A 17481-nucleotide genomic window follows, 5' to 3' on the forward strand; every position below is an offset into this window, starting at 1 on the left:
CTTTACTGAACCCTTTCAAGTTTCACAACATCCTTTCGATAGGAAGGAGATCAGAATTGCACGCAATATTCCAAAAGTGGCCTAACCAATGTTCTGTACAGCCACAACATGACATCCCAACTCCTGTACTCAATACTCTGACCAATAAAGGAAAGCATTCCAAACGCCTCCTTCACTATCCTATCTACCTGCGACTCCACTTTCAAGGAGCTATGAACCTGCACTCCAAGGTCTCTTTGTTCAGTAACACTCCCTCAGACCTTACCATTAAGTGTATAAGTCCTGCTAAGATTTGCTTTCCCAAAATGCAGCACCTTGCATATATCTGAACTAAAATCCATCTGCCACTTCTCAGCCCATTGGCCCATCTGGACTCAGAATCTCTGAATTGGCCATGCACTAATTTTTTGCAGAAGTAATCACTGCTTAGGGACAACTCGAGATGCAACCTTATTGCAGTCTGGTCTATGTTGCCCACACTCAAAGTATAAATGGGCATGAATCATCCCTCAAACTAGCTTTGCAATTTGTTACACTCGATTGTGGTCCAAATGCGGATCTCTATAGCACAACAAATGATTTATACTCAGTCCCCAGCATTCTGGCCTGACTGTGGGATCTTTCATGTATTTGTCTCCATAGTTTAAGCGGACTGGCCTGCACAGAGCTTCTCTAGAAGGTCACACCGATATTGTAACCAAACTTCTTGAAGCGGGAGCGACTGTGGACTTCAAGGATAGGGTGAGCGTTTCCTTCCATTTTGCGGTGAGACCCAAGGTCACGCGACACCTATAGCATCCGAAATGTTAGCGCTCTGCAGATGTTGCCATTTCTACTGAGCAATTTTGGCAGTTAGATCAATCCTTGCAAAGGAGGAATTGACAGAGGTAATGGAGAAAGTGTAAGGTGAGTGGGATTAATTCAGTAGTTCTCTTAAAGAGCAAGAATTAACTACAATGGAGCGAATGGCCTCTTCAATGCTGTAGGTTGCCTTGAATAACGCGTGTTTATAGATAGATGTATCAGGACACGGATTCAGTCACGGGTCAACCTCAGGGAAGACCCATTCAGAATAAAGTGCAATTCTTTGAGAGTACAATTTTAAAAATTCACTCATGGGATGCGGGTATCACTGGCCTGGACAATATTTATTGCCCATCCTGTGTTGTCCTTCTGAAGATGGTGGTGAGCTGTCTTCTTGAACCGCTGTAGTCCATGTGCTGTCGGTAGACCCACCATATCCTTAAGGATGGTATTTCAGGATTTTGACCCAGCGACACTGAAGGAACAGCAATAAATGTCAGGATGGTGAGTGGCTTGGGGTGGAACCTGCAGGCGGTGGTGTTCCCATGTATCTGCTATCCTTATCCTTCTAGATGGAAGTGGTTGTGGGTTTGAAAGGCGCTGTCTGAGAATCTTTGGTGAATTTCTGCAGTGCATCTTGTAGATAGTACACACTGCTAGTACTGAGCATTAGTTGTGAGGGTAGTGGATGTTTGTTGATGTGGTGCCAATCAAATGTGGGCTGCTTTATCCTGATAAGAGTCAGGGATTAAGACTGAGATGAGGAGGGATTACTTCTCTCAGAGGGTTGTGAGTCTTTGGAATTCCTTGCCGCAGAGAGCTGTGTATATTTAAGGCTGCAATAGATAGATTCTTGTTCAATAGGGGAGTCAGGGGTCCTGGGGAAAATTCAGGAAAGTGGACATGAGGAAAGTTTGATCAACCGTGATCCTATCGAATGTCGGAGAAGGCTCACAGGGCCGACATTTGTTCCTTTCCTTATGGTTTTATGGATTCTGACGGGATAGGTGTCACATTTTAATGCACTAATCTTCCTCTTTGAGCTCAAGTGTTTGTTTCAGCACTGAGCTGTGATTTCACCTATTTCAAATACATTGGCCTTTTGAGATCCGGTAAGTCGAAACTCTTGCAGCATTGCTTTATCCCCGACTCGTCCTCTCCTTTCAGCTTGACTGCACTGCTGTTCACTGGGCCTGCCGAGGAGGGAAACTGGAGGTGCTTAAGATCCTCCTGGGAAAAGGAGCTAATGTGAATGTTACTGACAAGGTAAGAATCCCCAGGGTCCTTCACTGACTGCAAGGGCAGAGGAAGACTGCTGTGGGAGTCAGGAGCAAGGACAGGGTTTGTTATTCATCCCTTGAACTGAGTGGTTTGCTAGGCCATTGCAGAGAGTAGGTACACTAGGTCTGTAGTAACATGTAAGCCAGTCCAGGTAAGGATAGCAGGTATCGCTTCCTAAATTATTAGCAAATCAGATAGATTTTGATAAAAATTGAGAATGGTTAGCCATTAGGTCAATTTTTTTATCGTTGAGTTCAAACTTTACCATTTGCCCATGGTAAGATTTAAACCCATGGCCCCAGAGCATTCAGCTGGAGTTCGGGATTACTATAGTACGTTGTAAAGGATGGCACAGTGGCTCAGTGGTTAGCACTGCTGCCCCACAATGCCCGGGACTCGGGTTCGATTCCAGCTTCAGGCGACTGTCTGTGTGGAGTTTGCACATTCTCCCCGTGTCCATGTGGGTTTCCTCCCACAATCCAAAGATGTACGGGTTGGACGTGCGAAAGGCAGGGTTACAGGGATGAGGTGGGATGATGTTTGGAGGGCTGGTGTGGACTTGATGGGCTGAATGGCCTACTTCCACACTGTAGGGATCACATGATACTGTCTTGACGTTATTTCTGCACTAGCAACACTTCCCCCACCTAGCCAGGTGAGAATGGCAGATCTCCTTCAACCAGTGGGTTGTTGTGATCTGGACAGAGCTGCCTGAAAGGGTAGTGGAAGCAGATTCACTAATGTGTTATAACCTGATGCAGAGGAGAGATTGGCTCCTCTCTTTTCAACCACACCTGTGTCATTCACAACAAATTTATTTAATTTGTATTTTAGTAAACGGCTTTCACATTTCAACTCAAACTTAGTAAATAGGCTTACAAACAGGCAGCCAATTACAATGTTTTCTTGAGTGAAAAATATTTTATTAGCTACTACTCTGGGAGATAAACTACCATCAGATACACATACGCGCGCACACTCACACGCTCTCTCTCACACACAGACACATTCACAACAAACTCAGGTAATAGGCTTAAAAAGATGAAGGGGGAATAGTGTCTATATGGACAGGAAATTAAAGGCGATGGCAGTTTGAAATCCTTAGTAAACTTGATTAGTGATCATGAACCTGACATTTAACTGTTGCCCTGTTCCCTTTGGAGTGATGAAACTTTTGATTTCTCTGTGAATGGTGACATTTGCAAATTGCTTTGACACCACCATTAGCTTCTGAGACTGAGAGAGGAAAGACAGAGCTTTCAGTATCCTCGCTATTATCAGTCCATGTTACTCTCTCTTTGCTCAGAAGCTACTGTTAATATACTGCTCCTGTGTGGATTTTGGTGCCTGTTTCATTTTCCCCCTAAAACTGATCCATTTTCCACGGAACATCACTTCCATCCTTTGGGGTTAAAAATCACACAACACCAGGTTATAGTCCAACAGGTTTAATTGGGAGCACACTAGCTTTCGGAGTGACGCTCCTTCATCAGGTGGTAGTGGAGGGCTCAATCCTAACACAGAATTTATAGCAAAAATTTACAGTGTGATGTAACTGAAATTATACATTGAAAAACTGATTGTCTGTTAAGCCTTTCATCTGTTAGAATACCATGATAGTTCCACTTCTTTCATGTGTAAATCACAAAACCTTTTTTAAAAAAGTTGCATTCTCAGGTTAACTGTTAACAATGGTGATAGCTAGACGGTATGTTGAAGGTGTTAGCCCCCTGTGTTCTCTGTCTATGCCATGATGTTTAGATTGATTCTAATCTAAAAAAGTGAGATAATGGAGTTTTACATGAATTCATGCAATTTTTGAGCTCAGAGTTCTACATGAATGTATGCAGTTTTTGAGCAAAGTACAGTGTAACCCTGCAAGTACAAATTCACCCCACAAAATGTATGTGTACATGTGGGTCTTTGTCTGTCTGTGTGTTTATGTCTGTCTGTGTTGGGGGTTGTGCGTGTGAGAAAGTGTGTGTGTGTGTGTGTGTGTGTGTGTGTGTGTGTGTGTGTGTGTGTGTGTGTGTGTGTGTGTGTAAGAGTATCTGTGCGTGTGTATAGTGCAACGGTGATCACCTATCATGTGACATGAACCCAAGGTCCCGGTTGATGCCCTCCCTATGGGTACCGAACTTAACTATCAGCCTCTGCTCGGCCACTTTTCTCTGCTGCCAGTCCCGAAGTCTACCTTGGAGGATGGTCACCCGAAGGTCCGAGGTCGAATGTCCTGGACCACTGAAGTGTTCCCCAACTGGGAGGGAACCCTCCTGTCTGTTGATTATTGTGCGGTGCCCATTCATCTGTTGTCGTAGCCTTTGCTCGGTTTCCCCAATGTACCATGCCTCCGGGCATCCTTGCCTGCAGCGTAAACGATAGACAACTTTGGCTGAGTCATATGAGTAGATGCCATGTACAAGGTGGGCGGTGTCTCCAAGTATCTATGTCCACACTCTGACACGTCTGCAGCGCCTACCATGACAGGGTTGTATGGAGTTGTCCTGAGAGCCGGGCAGCTCCATACAATCCTGCCATGGTAGGCGCTGCAAGACGTGTCAGAATGTGGACACAGATACCACCATTACACGTGGGGACACCTCCCACCTTGTACATGGCAGGTACTCATGTGACTCAGCCAAAGTTGTCTACCGTATAAGTTGCAGGCAAGGATGCCCGGAGGCATGGTATATTGGGGAAACCGAGCAAAGGCTACAACAATGGATGAATGGGCACTACACAACAATCAACAGACAGGAGGGTTCCCTCCCAGTTGGGGAACACTTCAGTGGTCCAGGACATTCGACATCGCACCTTCGGGTGACCATCCTCCAAGGTAGACTTGGGGACAAGCAGCAGTGGAAAGTGGCCGAGCAGAGGCTGATAGCTAAGTTCAGTACCCATAGGGAGGGCCTCAACCGGGAACTTGGGTTCATGTCACATTATGACCACCATTGCACGACACACACACACAGATATTCCTACACACACACACACAAACACACACACACACACACACACACACACACACACACACAGAGGCACAGTAGCTTCTGAGCAAAGAGAGACTAACATCAGTTTTTCAATGTATAATTTCAGTTACATCACATTGTAAATTTTTGCTATAAATTCTATGTGTTAGGATTGAGCCCTCCACTACCACCTGATGAAGGAGTGACGCTCTGAAAACTAGTGTGCTTCCAATTAAACCTGTTGGACTATAACCTGGTGTTGTGTGATTTTTAACTTTGTACACCCCAGTCCAACACCAGCATCTCCAAATCATCCTTTGGGGTGGCACCGTGGCTCAGTAGTTGGCACTGCTGCATCAAAGTGCCAGGGATCCAGGTTCAATTCCACCCTTGGAAGTTTGCACATTTCCCCCATGCCTGCATGGGATGCTCTGGTTTCCTCCCACAGTACAATAATGTGTGGATTGGCCACGGGAAAGTATGCGCAGTGTCTGGAGAGGGTGGATTAACCATACGGGTTATGGGGATAGGGTGTGGGTCTTGATCTGGGTGGGATGTTGTTTGGAGGGTTGGTGTGGACTCGATGGACTGAATGGTCTTTTTCCACACTGGAGGGATTCTATGAATTAGCTTATACTATACTCCCATGGGGCTCCGCCACTGAATGTGCTTTCTGCTCCATTTCCTCCTGAGTGTGGTGCTGGAAAAGCACAGCAGGTCAGGCAGCATCCGAGAAGCAGGAGAATTTACATTTCGGGCATAAGCCCTTCATCAGGAAGAGGACCTGGGAAGTACAGTGAGAGAGAAACTCACTGAGATCTTTGTAGAGAGAGGAGGAGAACTTCTTCAAGGTAGGCATCCTTGGAACGGGATGCGCAGTAAGTTTAAAATCAACTAGGCGAAAGTGAGGGCTGCAGATGCTGGAGATCAGAGTCGAGAGTGTGGTGCTGGAAAAGCACAGCAGGTCAGGCAGCATCCAAGGAGCAAGAGAATCGACATTTCGGGCATAAGCCCTTCATCAGGAATATGCCTGAAAAGTCGATTCTCCTGCTGCTTGGATGCTGCCTGACCTGCTGTGCTTTTCCAGCACCACACTCTCGACTCTGATCTCCAGCATCTGCAGCCCTCACTTTGTCCTCCTCCATTTCCTCCTGGTCTGTTTGAGAACTCCACCAGCCTGTTTGTGATGTGCCACAGAGTTACCTGTTAACCAGATCTCTGGCTCTGGCTGACCATCCTCTGTCACCTTCCCTGGGATCTGCTGTCCTTCTTTCATGGCTACTAGTCTCATTTTGACTCTTTTAACTATCCTAGGACTGGCCCCAACCTTTTCTGACATGTCTGGCTTGAATTCAGCCTTGTTGAAATTACGTAACCCTTCCCAGGCTGCCCCAAACCTCACAGTTTCCCTGCCTCCTGTAGGTCTTCTGACCTCTCTTTACTCCTGTCCTCTTGGTTTAGTTTGAGCAACCCTCCTCAAATTCTATCACTTCCTGACTTTCCTGCATCTGCTGCTGGCTTTCTCCAGCCTCCCTGGGCTGTCCTGTTCTGTTCAAGGAGTTTACTTTGCTTTCAGCCGAGTAAACTATCTCGTCCTTGCATTGATACGCTGTTGCAAGACCCACAACATGTTCATTCTCTAAGTAAACTTCCAATAGTGGCACCTCTATATACCTTCCTTTAAGCCCTTTTGTCAGCACGCTGGAATTTAATTTGCTTCCATGTGGAAAATGTTTTAGTTACCACACTCGCAGTGTCTGTGAGCCACCCAGTGGTTCAGAGAATCCCACACATGTTTAAAGCAGTCACCATTCCTGATGATACAAACTCCTGATAACTCTCTTGGTCATGTTTGAGCAGACATAGACCAATCTTATTGCCTGGCCTTGCAGTTTGAGTTTCTAGGGATACCAACACCAAGGTGGCACCGTGGTTAGCACTGTTGCCTCACAGCACCAGAGACCCGGATTCAATTCCCGCCTCAGGCAACTGTCTATGTGGAGTTTGCACATTCTCCCTGTGCCTGCGTGGGTTTCCTCCAGGTGCTCCGGTTTCCTCCCACAGTCCAAAGACGTGCAGATTAGGTGAATTGGCCATGCTAAATTGTCCGTAGTGTTAGGTGAAGGGGTTAATGGAGGGGAATAGGTCTGGGTGGGTTGTTCTTCGGCGGGTCGGTGTGGACTTGTTGGGCCAAAGGGCCTGTTTCCACACTGTAAGTAATCTAATCTAAAACAGTTTTCTGTTGCATCCTCCGGTTTCCCACAGTGGGAGCATCTGGGGCAGTTGTCTACCTGCCTCCCACCCAATCATAGAATCCCTACAGTGTGGAAACAGGCCCCTTGGCCCAACAAGTCCATACCAACCCTCCAAATAGTAACCCACCCAGACCCTTTCCCCTACCCTATATTTACCCCTGACTAATGCACCTAACCTACACATCCCTGAACACTACTGGCAATTTAGAATGGCCAATTCACCTAAGCTGCACATCTTTGGATTGTGGGAGGGAACCGGAGCACCTGGAGGAAGCCCACGCAGACACAGGGAGAATGTGTAAACTCCACACAGACAGTTGCCCAATGTTGGAATCGAACCTGGACCCCTGGCGCTGTGAGGCAGCAGCAGTGCTAAGCATGTGCTGCCCCATTTTCCCTCCTTTTGATAGTTGGGGTCTGTTCTGTCTGTACTTCCTTTTCTCTCCAGCTTCTCTCCAGGGCGAGTTCCTTCCCCTTATTCCTCTCTGATCTGTGACTGCTTCCTGACCTCAATTTCCACCAGTTTACGGCTCTGTATGCTAAGTCACAGTCATCAGCCATGGAAATCGATAGAAGGGTGAACATTAATGTTCCATTCTCACTATGACTTTAACAAATGGTTTTCAACAGATACTTGAATAAATTGGAAACATTTGCAGGGTACTGAAGAAAGAGAGGGGCGAGTGGGACTCCGAGTTGCACAGTAACACAGAAGTGTTGCAGCACAGAGACCATTCAGCCCATACTGTCTGTGCTGGTCCTCCAAAGGGAATAATTCATCTTGTGCTACGTCCCTGCATATTGCCTGAAGCTCTGTCCATCTTTCCTTTTCAGAAAAAGATGGAACTTTCTCTAAAAGCCTCAAGTGATCTGATCCATACCGTACCATTAGGTAGAATATTTCAGAAACTAACCATTTGGGACTAATGGATATATTTCAAAGGAGCAGAAGAGGCCTAATCTAATTTAATTTAATCTAATTTAGGGTGAATGGCCACTTGTGTGCTATTTATTCATATTTAATAGAAAATGGGAGATGCTATTGGTCCGTGCAACATACTAGTGGACTATTATAGTTTGATTGCTGTGTACATACTAGCTCTTCCTCCATTTGCAGCTGCTCAGTACACCTTTACATGTTGCTACCAGGACAGGACATGTGGAATGCGTGGAGCACCTCATCGCTTGTGGCATTGATATCAACATCAAAGACAGGGTAAAGTTGGTTTATTTTCTATCTTGATAATTGACAAATAACATTCATGCCACACAATTCCTAGGCAAAGTCCACCTTCCCACCATGCTCCAATGGCTTCACTATCACTGAATTCCCCACTATCAACATCCTGGAGGTTACTCTTGATCAGAAACTGAACTGGACTTGCTGTATAAATACAGTGGCTACCAAAGCATGTCAGAGGCTAGGAATACCATACTGAGTAACTCGCCTCCTGATTTTCCAAAGCCCGTTCACCACCTACAAAGTACAGGTCAGGAGTATGATAGAATACTCCCCACTTGCCTGGATGAGTGCAGCCCCAACAAGTGGGCGGCACGGTGGCACAGTGGTTAGCACTGCTGTCTCACAGCGCCTGAGACCTGGGTTCAATTCCCGACTCAGGCGACTGACTGTGTGGAGTTTGCACGTTCTCCCCGTGTCTGCGTGGGTTTCCTCCGGGTGCTCCGGTTTCCTCCCACAGTCCAAAGATGTGCGGGTCAGGTGAATTGGCCATGCTAAATTGCCCGTAGTGTTAGGTAAGGGGTAAATGTAGGGGTATGGGTGGGTTGCGCTTCGGCGGGTCGGTGTGGACTTGTTGGGCCGAAGGGCCTGTTTCCACACTGTAAGTAATCTAATCTAATCTAACACTCAAGATATCCAACACCATTGAGGATAAAGCTGCCTGTATGACTGGTAACGCAGTCACCCAGTTTCAACATTCACTCCCTTCACCAGATTGGGAACATTGAGCACTATCTATTAGATGGACTGCAGCAATTCGCCAAGCCCACTTCAAAACCTCTTTAAAACCTGCAAATACTATTATCTGGAAGGACAAGGGCAGCGGATACATGAAAACACCAGTCCCTGCAAGTTCCCCTCCAGGCCACTCACCATCCTGACTTGGAAATATGTCGCTGTTCCTTCAGTGTCACTGGGTCTAAATCCTGGAATTTCCTCCCTAAGAGTATCCTACAGCATATGGAATACAGCACTTCAACTAGGAATTGACAATAAATGCTGACTTTGTCAGTGCTGCCCATACTCCCACAAATGATTAAATAAAAACATGACTCTCTTCCTTGCATAACCGCACTATTCCTCGTCTATTACCTATCCCAGGTCATGTCATGAAATGGGTTGCTTTTAGTCCAGCCAACTCAATGACTCACTGTCTCCATTATCCCTTGTCTAGCTTCTCTTATTCAGCATCTGCAGATTTTTTTTGTCTCTTATTCCCTCGCTCACTATCAACAATCCCTTTGTTTGCCTGTCCTTTTCTCTCTGTCTCTCTCTTTCTCTGGCATTCCTATTCACCTATACACTCATTCCTCTTCCACTCTCCACCTCCCCAACCCACAGCAACTCCCATCCCAGCTTAAGTGCTACCTTTTCCGAGCTACTTCTCGTTCTGAAGAAGGGTCACAGAATTGGAAAAATTAATTTCATTTTATCTCCACTGATGCTGCCAGACCTGTTGGGTTTCTCCAACAATTCCAGTCATTGTTTATTTGAGTCTCCCCCACTCTAATTATCTCAACCATCAGTCCCCATATTTCTATTGTTTATTTTTCCTCACAAATGTACAAATTCAACAGTCTCTGCTTCCTACCACTCCATGTGTCAACAATTTCCACAGCATGGGTTTAATTCACGTGTAAGTGTGTTTGTTAATGAGCTGGAAAGTGCTGAGATATCAGTGAGGCAAAGCACTGTGTTAGAAGGGTAAAAGGGCACTTCAAGGAGTTGAAGCGATGGATTGGAAAATAAGAATATGTGAAGTAGGAAGAAGGGAACATGAAATAGAAAACACTTACAACAACACAACACTTTTCACTGTATTTGTAACAATATATATGTGACAATAAATAAATAAATCACAAAAATAAGTGTGTCCAACCCCTCAACTGCCCATTGTCCAACACTTTGAAGATGGTACCAACACTGGGCGACTCTTTGCGAACTCTCTACAGCAGATCTTATTCTCACATTTCTTATAACTAATCCGCACTTTCAAACCTAAATTCTCACCTCCTATGCAGCTGTAACCTTTTTGCCTTGCTCTGTCTAAGCAGTCTATGATCTTTATGTCTTTGTTTGCCATGATCTTCCTGTACTGCTTGGAAAACAAAACTTTTCACTGTATTTAGGTACATGCAACTACAATAAATTATATCAAATCAAACATGTTTTGGTTGTAAGATGAAAAACTGTGGCAAAACATCTATATTCATTATACAAATGAGTACACCTAGAATGGAGGGAATTGAGTTCCAATTGAGATATTTATTGCAGTTCCTTCTTTGATCTGCAGGAGGGGGACACAGCGTTGCATGATGCTGTCCGACTTAACCGATACAAGATAACAAAGCTGCTCATTTTACAAGGAGCTGACCTGAGGGCCAGCAATGAGGTAAGTATCCATTCCCCATGGGATCTTTCAAAAATTTTAGATCAAAGGTCATAGTGCAAGGAAGTTAGTCAGAAATGGGGAGGAGCTACTAGAGATCAAGGCCAAGTAGTTAGAGAATTAGGAGAAAGTGAGGATTGCAGATGCTGGAGATCAGAGTTGAGAAGTGTGACGCTGAAAAAGCACAGCAGGTCAGGCAGCATCCGAGGAGCAGGAGAATCGACTTTTCGGGCATAAACCCTTCATCAGGAATCAGACATCCCTAATGAAGTGCTTATGTCCGAAAGTTCAATTATTCTGCTTGTTCAGATGCTGCCTGACCCACTGCACTTTTCCAGTGCCATACTTTTTGACAATGACTAATTAGGGGATTGGACAAATTTAATGATTTTCATGAGGAAGGGGAAGACTGAAGGAAGTAAGCTTTGAGATGACTGAGTTCAAGGTAGTGTGGTGTGGCTTTCTTTCACCGCACTGAACATACACCAAATCTCCTGAGACAGGATTTTCCAAAGCTGAGAAAGGACAAGAGCAGCAGATACATGGGAACACCACCACTTGCAAATTCCTCTCCAGGCCATACACCACCCCAATTTTCAAATATCTTGCCATTCCTTCAATGTCACTGGGTCAGAATCCCAGAACTCCCTCCCTAATGGCATCTCTCCACCACACGGACTGTAGCAATTCAGGAGGGCAACTTACCAGCAACTGGGGAAGGACAATAAATGCTGGCCTTACCAATAATGCCCATATCCCAAGAAAGAATATTTTTAAAAAATAATAGAGCCCACTTCAGATCCAGGATGTGATCTCACAATATAGCAGCAATTGGGGTGGAATGTGTGGGATTTCAGTTCAATGTCACATTTTCTGGTGATATTTTCATGGCTTCAGCCACAGGTCGCAAGAGTCATGAGGGAACATCATTCTGGAAATGAGGAATGTTGAATGGAGATCAGAGTATGCAGCATTGAATGTCAAAGTGTGAGGTCTCTCTGAGCAAGTTGGCTGCTGTTTTATTTGTCTGTGTAAAATAGGCAGCTGTACTTTGTGTTTGTTTCTAACTTTAGCAGGGCAAGACTCCAGTTGACCTGGTACAGCAATGGCATCTCGAAACTAAAGATGCACTGGTCCATGCACATTAGCAGCTAACCATCGCAATTGAAAACAGGATGAACCTTCAAGATTGGAAATATTTTTGAAACTGTTGAGCCTACACTTGGGTCATGCTTTATCTTCTGGTTTCACCAATGGTCACAGGTGGTTTGATACCACACCATGAGTCTGGATTCAAGAGAAGGCAAATTCAAGAAACGTCTTTAGGCCTAGGCTTCAATGTAACACTATTTATTATTCCTTTCACTCTAAATACTGCTATACATGTAGTCATACAAATGCCAGGCTCTGGAACACTAGATAGCTGTATTAATTATAGACTAATCTATTTTCTTTGTGTGTTCATTTCAATGGGCTTCCTCACCTCTCTATCATTCTAATGTTTTATCTCCGCCCTAACTGTACTATTTATATTCAGTGATGTGCAAGTTTGCTCCAGGGACCTGAAGCTCCTCCACAAGAAGAAATCAAGCAATGCAGTTCAGTCGGAAATCAAATCAACCTGACATTTATTTTTTGCTGACTAATGTTGAGGGTTTTGGAAAGAGACTGGGTGGAAGATTAAGAATAAATTAATAAGTAAAGAACAAAGTTAAAAATCACATGACACCAAGTTATAGTCTAACAGGTTTATATGAAAGTATAAGCTTTTGGAGTGCTGCTCCTTCATCAGGTGGTTAGTTGGGCATGATACATGGGGAACAGAATTTATAAATAAAAGATCAAAGTATCATACAACTGATGCGATGTATTCAATGCATTAGTTGTATGACACCTTGGCCTTTTACTTATAAACTCTGTGCCCTACGTATCCTGCCCTACTAGCTACCTGATGAAGGAGCAACACTCTGAAAGCTTGCACTTTCATATACACCTGTTGGACTATAACGTGGCGCTGTGTGATTCTTAACTTTCTCCACCCCAGTCCAACACCAGCTCCTCCACATCAAACCAAAACAGTTCAACCTCATTGATGCCTTTCGGGACTATGAAAAGATATACAATGGTGGGGGACAATTTGCCTCACCATCACAAATATACTATGCCGTCTATGTTTTGAGTTCAGGATAATCACTCTATTCACGTAAAGCTACTTCACCAATATGATACTGCATTTAGAAAGTAAAATTATGAGGACAGGATGCATTAACTCAAAAAGTGATGTTTAAAATGAGTAGATTTGATTAGCTCAAGAGAAACAATTTCTTTTGGGTGTGGAATCCAGCCTGGAAGGGCATCACTATCTTAAAAATTAGAGCTGGGCTACTTAGGGGTGAAATTATGAAGCAAATGTTCATACAATGGTGACAGTAAAAATCAAGAACACACACAACACGCTGTGGATCAATTGACATTTTCAAGCCTGGGTTTGTTGGAGTTCTAATAGGAAGGCAATCAGCCAAGAACAAGGCTCATTTTACTATATCTTCATGAGTTGCTTGTTCTATGTTTTCACTATTAGCAATGATACTATCTGTGCAATTTAGTAAGAATGGTGATTGCTTTCCACATTGAACATCTATCTTTTCTTTGGTTGTGTTTTCCTCACTAAAATTTTGCACTATAGATTTGTTAATGGGATGTATAAGAAAAGAGAAGATTTAGAAACACACTGAATGAGAAGTGGCTATTCAGCCCATCATGCCCCCGATCTTTTCCACAATGGGTACAACTTATGTTCTGTGGGTTTACAATTTACTGTCCTGGGGAAGTTGCATGTAAATAACTTGCAGATTCCAAAATTAGCCAAGGAAATCTGCAAAATGGTTACTCATCTGTTCATGTCCCCATGATACTCCTCCAGTTCCAACACCTTTAAATTAAGGGGTGGTAGATATAGGACAGATGTTAGGGGTAGATTCTTTACTCAGCGAGTCGTGAGTTCATGGAATGCCCTGCCAGTAACAGTGGTGGACTCTCCCTCTTTATGGGCATTTAAACGGGCATTGGATAGGCATATGGAGGAAAGTGGGCTAGTGTAGGTTAGGTGGGCTTGGATCAGCGCAACATCGAGGGCCGAAGGGCCTGTACAGTGCTGTATTTTTCTATGAACTATGTACCATGTTGCTATTGCCAACCCTCCAGGACTATCCTGAATCCCCAAGAATTGGAGATTCCATATCAGGCAGAGCAAGGCTGTGAGTGACAATTTGAAAGCAAAATCATTGAGGACGTTGAAGAAATCCCTCCTTGACATCGTTGTTGAATGAAATCATTTATTACTTATAGACGTAACTGAGATGGTGGGAGGAAAACTGTTTAATCGACCAGTCATGGTTCATCCAGTCGAGTTACAAAATATCTGTTTTCTTTCTAATTGGCTGAAGTGAGGCAGTATGCTTTGTGGATGGAACAATGGCAGGAGTGTGGGCCAAGATGGGGCAGTTCAACTCCTTACAGTTTACGTCAATGGTTGGGCTGAGCAGAGTGAAGGCATGGTAGAATAAACCCAGATAGGTAGAAAAGTATGTTGTAAAGAAGGCATGAGGAAGTTGCAGATAGGTTCTGTGAGTGGGCAAAAATCTGGCAGGTGGAGGATAATTTGGATGGATGGAAAATTGTTCACTTTGACAGGAAGGATAATGAAAGAAAAGTGCTACTGATATGCTGCAAAATTCTGAGATAGAATGGGATTTAGATATTCTGATACGTGAATCACAAAAATTAGTCCATCACATAATCAAGAAGATTAACAGGATACCATCCTTTGCTACAAGAAAAATTGAACATAAAAGTTTTAAGGATGTTATGTTTTATTTATACAGGGCATTTGTGAAACCACACCTTCAATACTATGTGCAGTTTTGGCCTCCTTATTTAAGGAACGATGTATATACATTGGAGGTGATTTAGATGCAGTTTGGTGTTCTGATATTTGGAATCAGTGGATTGTCTGATGAGTATAAATTGGACAGGCTGAGGTTGTTTCCACTGGGGTTTAGAAGACCAAGGGATAACGTGATTGAAGTGTATACAATCCTGAATGGTCCTGACAAGTTGAATGTGGAAAAGTTTTTTTTTCTCTTGTTGGTCAGTCCAGAACAAGGGACCACTGTTTTAAAACATAAAGGGGTTGTCCTTTCAGGAGAGAGATGAGGAGAAATTATTCTTCTCAAAGGCTTGTGAAGCTTTGAAACTGTCGACCGCAGAAAGGGGTGGAGGAGAGATCTTTGAATATTTTTAAGACAGAGATGATTAGATTCCCTACAGTGTGAGAACAGGCCCTTCGGCCCAACAATTCTACACCAACCCTCAGAAGAGTAACCCACACAGACACATTTCCCTCTGAATGAATCATCTAACACTACGGGCAATTTAGCATGGCCAATTCACCTAACCTGCACATCTTTGGGATGACTGTGGGAGGAAACTGGAGCACCCAGGTGTATTCTTGCTGGGCAGGGGCAGTAAAGATTATCAAGCGTAATCAGGAATGTCGGATTCAAAACACAAACAGATTAGCATGAGCAGAGCATGCTCAAGAGGACAAATAGTCTACTTCTGCTCCCATTTCATATGTTGTGTGATGTCTAACATATAATGAAAACTTCAGGAGCATAAAATGAAAACTTCAGGAACATGCCTAAAGTGAGTTCTACAAAATGAATTAGCAACTCTCTCACCAGCACAGGATCCACTTCATCTTGGGAACTGCTTAACAATAAATTACCATGAGGTGGTATTCCACAGACACTGAGTCAGAGAATCCTCCGGCACAGAAGAAGGCCATTTGGTCCATCATGCCTGTGCTGGGTCTTTGAAACAGCTATCCAAACAGTCCCATCCATTTTGTTTTCTTCCTATATTCTTACACACAGAAAAAAACAAATCCTCACCTTTTCGTCTCTTTCTTTTTTAATAATTATCTTAAATTTGCATTTTCCTGTTACCATCTTCTATCAATGGAACCACTTTCCCAAATTTATTCTTTTAAAGTCCCTCATATTTTTGAACACCACTAAATTTAAAGGATCTGGATTTATGGCATCTAGCAAGAAGACCCAAGGAACATAGGAAACGTTTGGCACGATGATAATGTGTCTGTCTCTGGGACAGATCATCTGAGTTCAAGAACCCACTTGCCCTTTAATATCTGAACAAGTAATTAAAACGAATATACTTTTCAATACAGTGAGTCGTTAGGATCTGGAATGCACGGCCTGAGAGCATGGTGGAGGTGGGGATTAAATGAGCAGCTGGATAGGGCTATAGTTCGTAGAGCTAGAGAAAATGGCCAGAGATTAGCTAGATTTATCTGGAAAAAAGCAGGCATGGGTACAATTGGCTGAAGGACATCATTCTGGTGTGTAGCCGCTGTATGATTCTGTATGTCCCCCCCTTAGCATATTCCATTTGAAAAAGAACAGTCCACGATTCTCCAGATTATCCATTTATCTGAAGATCCTTGTTCCTGGTACCATTCTTGTATCTTCTCCATACCTGCCCCTAACGTCTGGTACCCAGAATTAAGAATGGCACTCCGGCTGAGGCCTCACCTGGAGCACGAAGACGGCAACCATGGATGAATCATTGGGTTTTTAGGAAGCTTTTGACAACAATGACTTGTATTTATTTTGCACATTTAACATGATACATCCCAAGGTGCCTCATTGGAGTGCTTTAATTAAAAAATATCAAAAAAACCAAACCTACTGAGGAGATTTTTGGTCAAAGAGGTAGTGAGAGGCTCAAAGCAAGAAAATGGAATAGAGAGGTGAAAGAAGGGTAGGCATGGAATTCCAGAACTTACAGCTGTAGGAAATTGAAAGCAAAGCCACTAATGTTGGAGTGATTAAGTTTGGGGATTGCAGAATTTGAGATATGCAGAGATTGCAAAGAGTTGTGAGGCTGAAGGAGATGACAGAGATATGGAGGGACAACGGCCTGGGATTTCATAAGTATGAGAATTTTAAAATTGAGATGTTGGCTATCTGGGAGCCAGTACAGGTCAATGAGCTCGGGGAGCAATGAATGATCAGACTTGCATGTGTTGGAAGAGGTCAGATTTACAGGTAACAGAGAATTAGATGAGGATTTCAGCAGTAGATGAGTTGAGACAGGATGAATGTTACAAACACGGGCGCAAGCAACTCTAGCAACTGCAGGGAGATATAGTTGGAACATGTGGTTTATCTCAGAGCCAAGTATGATAAGTATTTTTTACAGTTTTTATTGTGGAGGAAGAAATGGAGGCTAGGTCACTTGATGAAATAAATAGTCCACATCAAAACAGTCCACATCATGGAAGAGGAGATGCTGGAGGTCCTAATAAAACATAGAGGTGGATAAATCTCCAAGACCTGATCATGTGTAACCCAGGACATGGTAGGAAGTGAGGGAAGAAACAGAGGAGTCCCTGGCAGAGATATTTGTATCATCTACAGTCACAGGGAAGGTGCTAGGGGGTGGCTAATGTTGTGT

General features: G+C 43.8%; 1 protein-coding gene across 1 annotated transcript in view; it reads left to right on the forward strand.

Annotated features, from left to right (window-relative positions):
- Positions 1 to 12353, forward strand: part of LOC132826521 (ankyrin repeat domain-containing protein 2-like) — a 31314-nt gene extending 18961 nt beyond the window's left edge. The window contains exons 5-9 of the mRNA XM_060842487.1: positions 643 to 741; positions 1972 to 2070; positions 8430 to 8528; positions 10846 to 10944; positions 12015 to 12353. Coding sequence (XP_060698470.1) covers positions 643 to 741; positions 1972 to 2070; positions 8430 to 8528; positions 10846 to 10944; positions 12015 to 12089 — 471 coding nt within the window. The 3' untranslated portion in view covers positions 12090 to 12353. The remainder of the gene's footprint in view (positions 1 to 642; positions 742 to 1971; positions 2071 to 8429; positions 8529 to 10845; positions 10945 to 12014) is intronic.
- Positions 12354 to 17481: the final 5128 nt, after the last annotated feature.

Source organism: Hemiscyllium ocellatum, chromosome 22 (genome assembly GCF_020745735.1).
Source record: "Hemiscyllium ocellatum isolate sHemOce1 chromosome 22, sHemOce1.pat.X.cur, whole genome shotgun sequence".
NCBI classification, from domain to species: Eukaryota; Metazoa; Chordata; class Chondrichthyes; order Orectolobiformes; family Hemiscylliidae; genus Hemiscyllium; species Hemiscyllium ocellatum.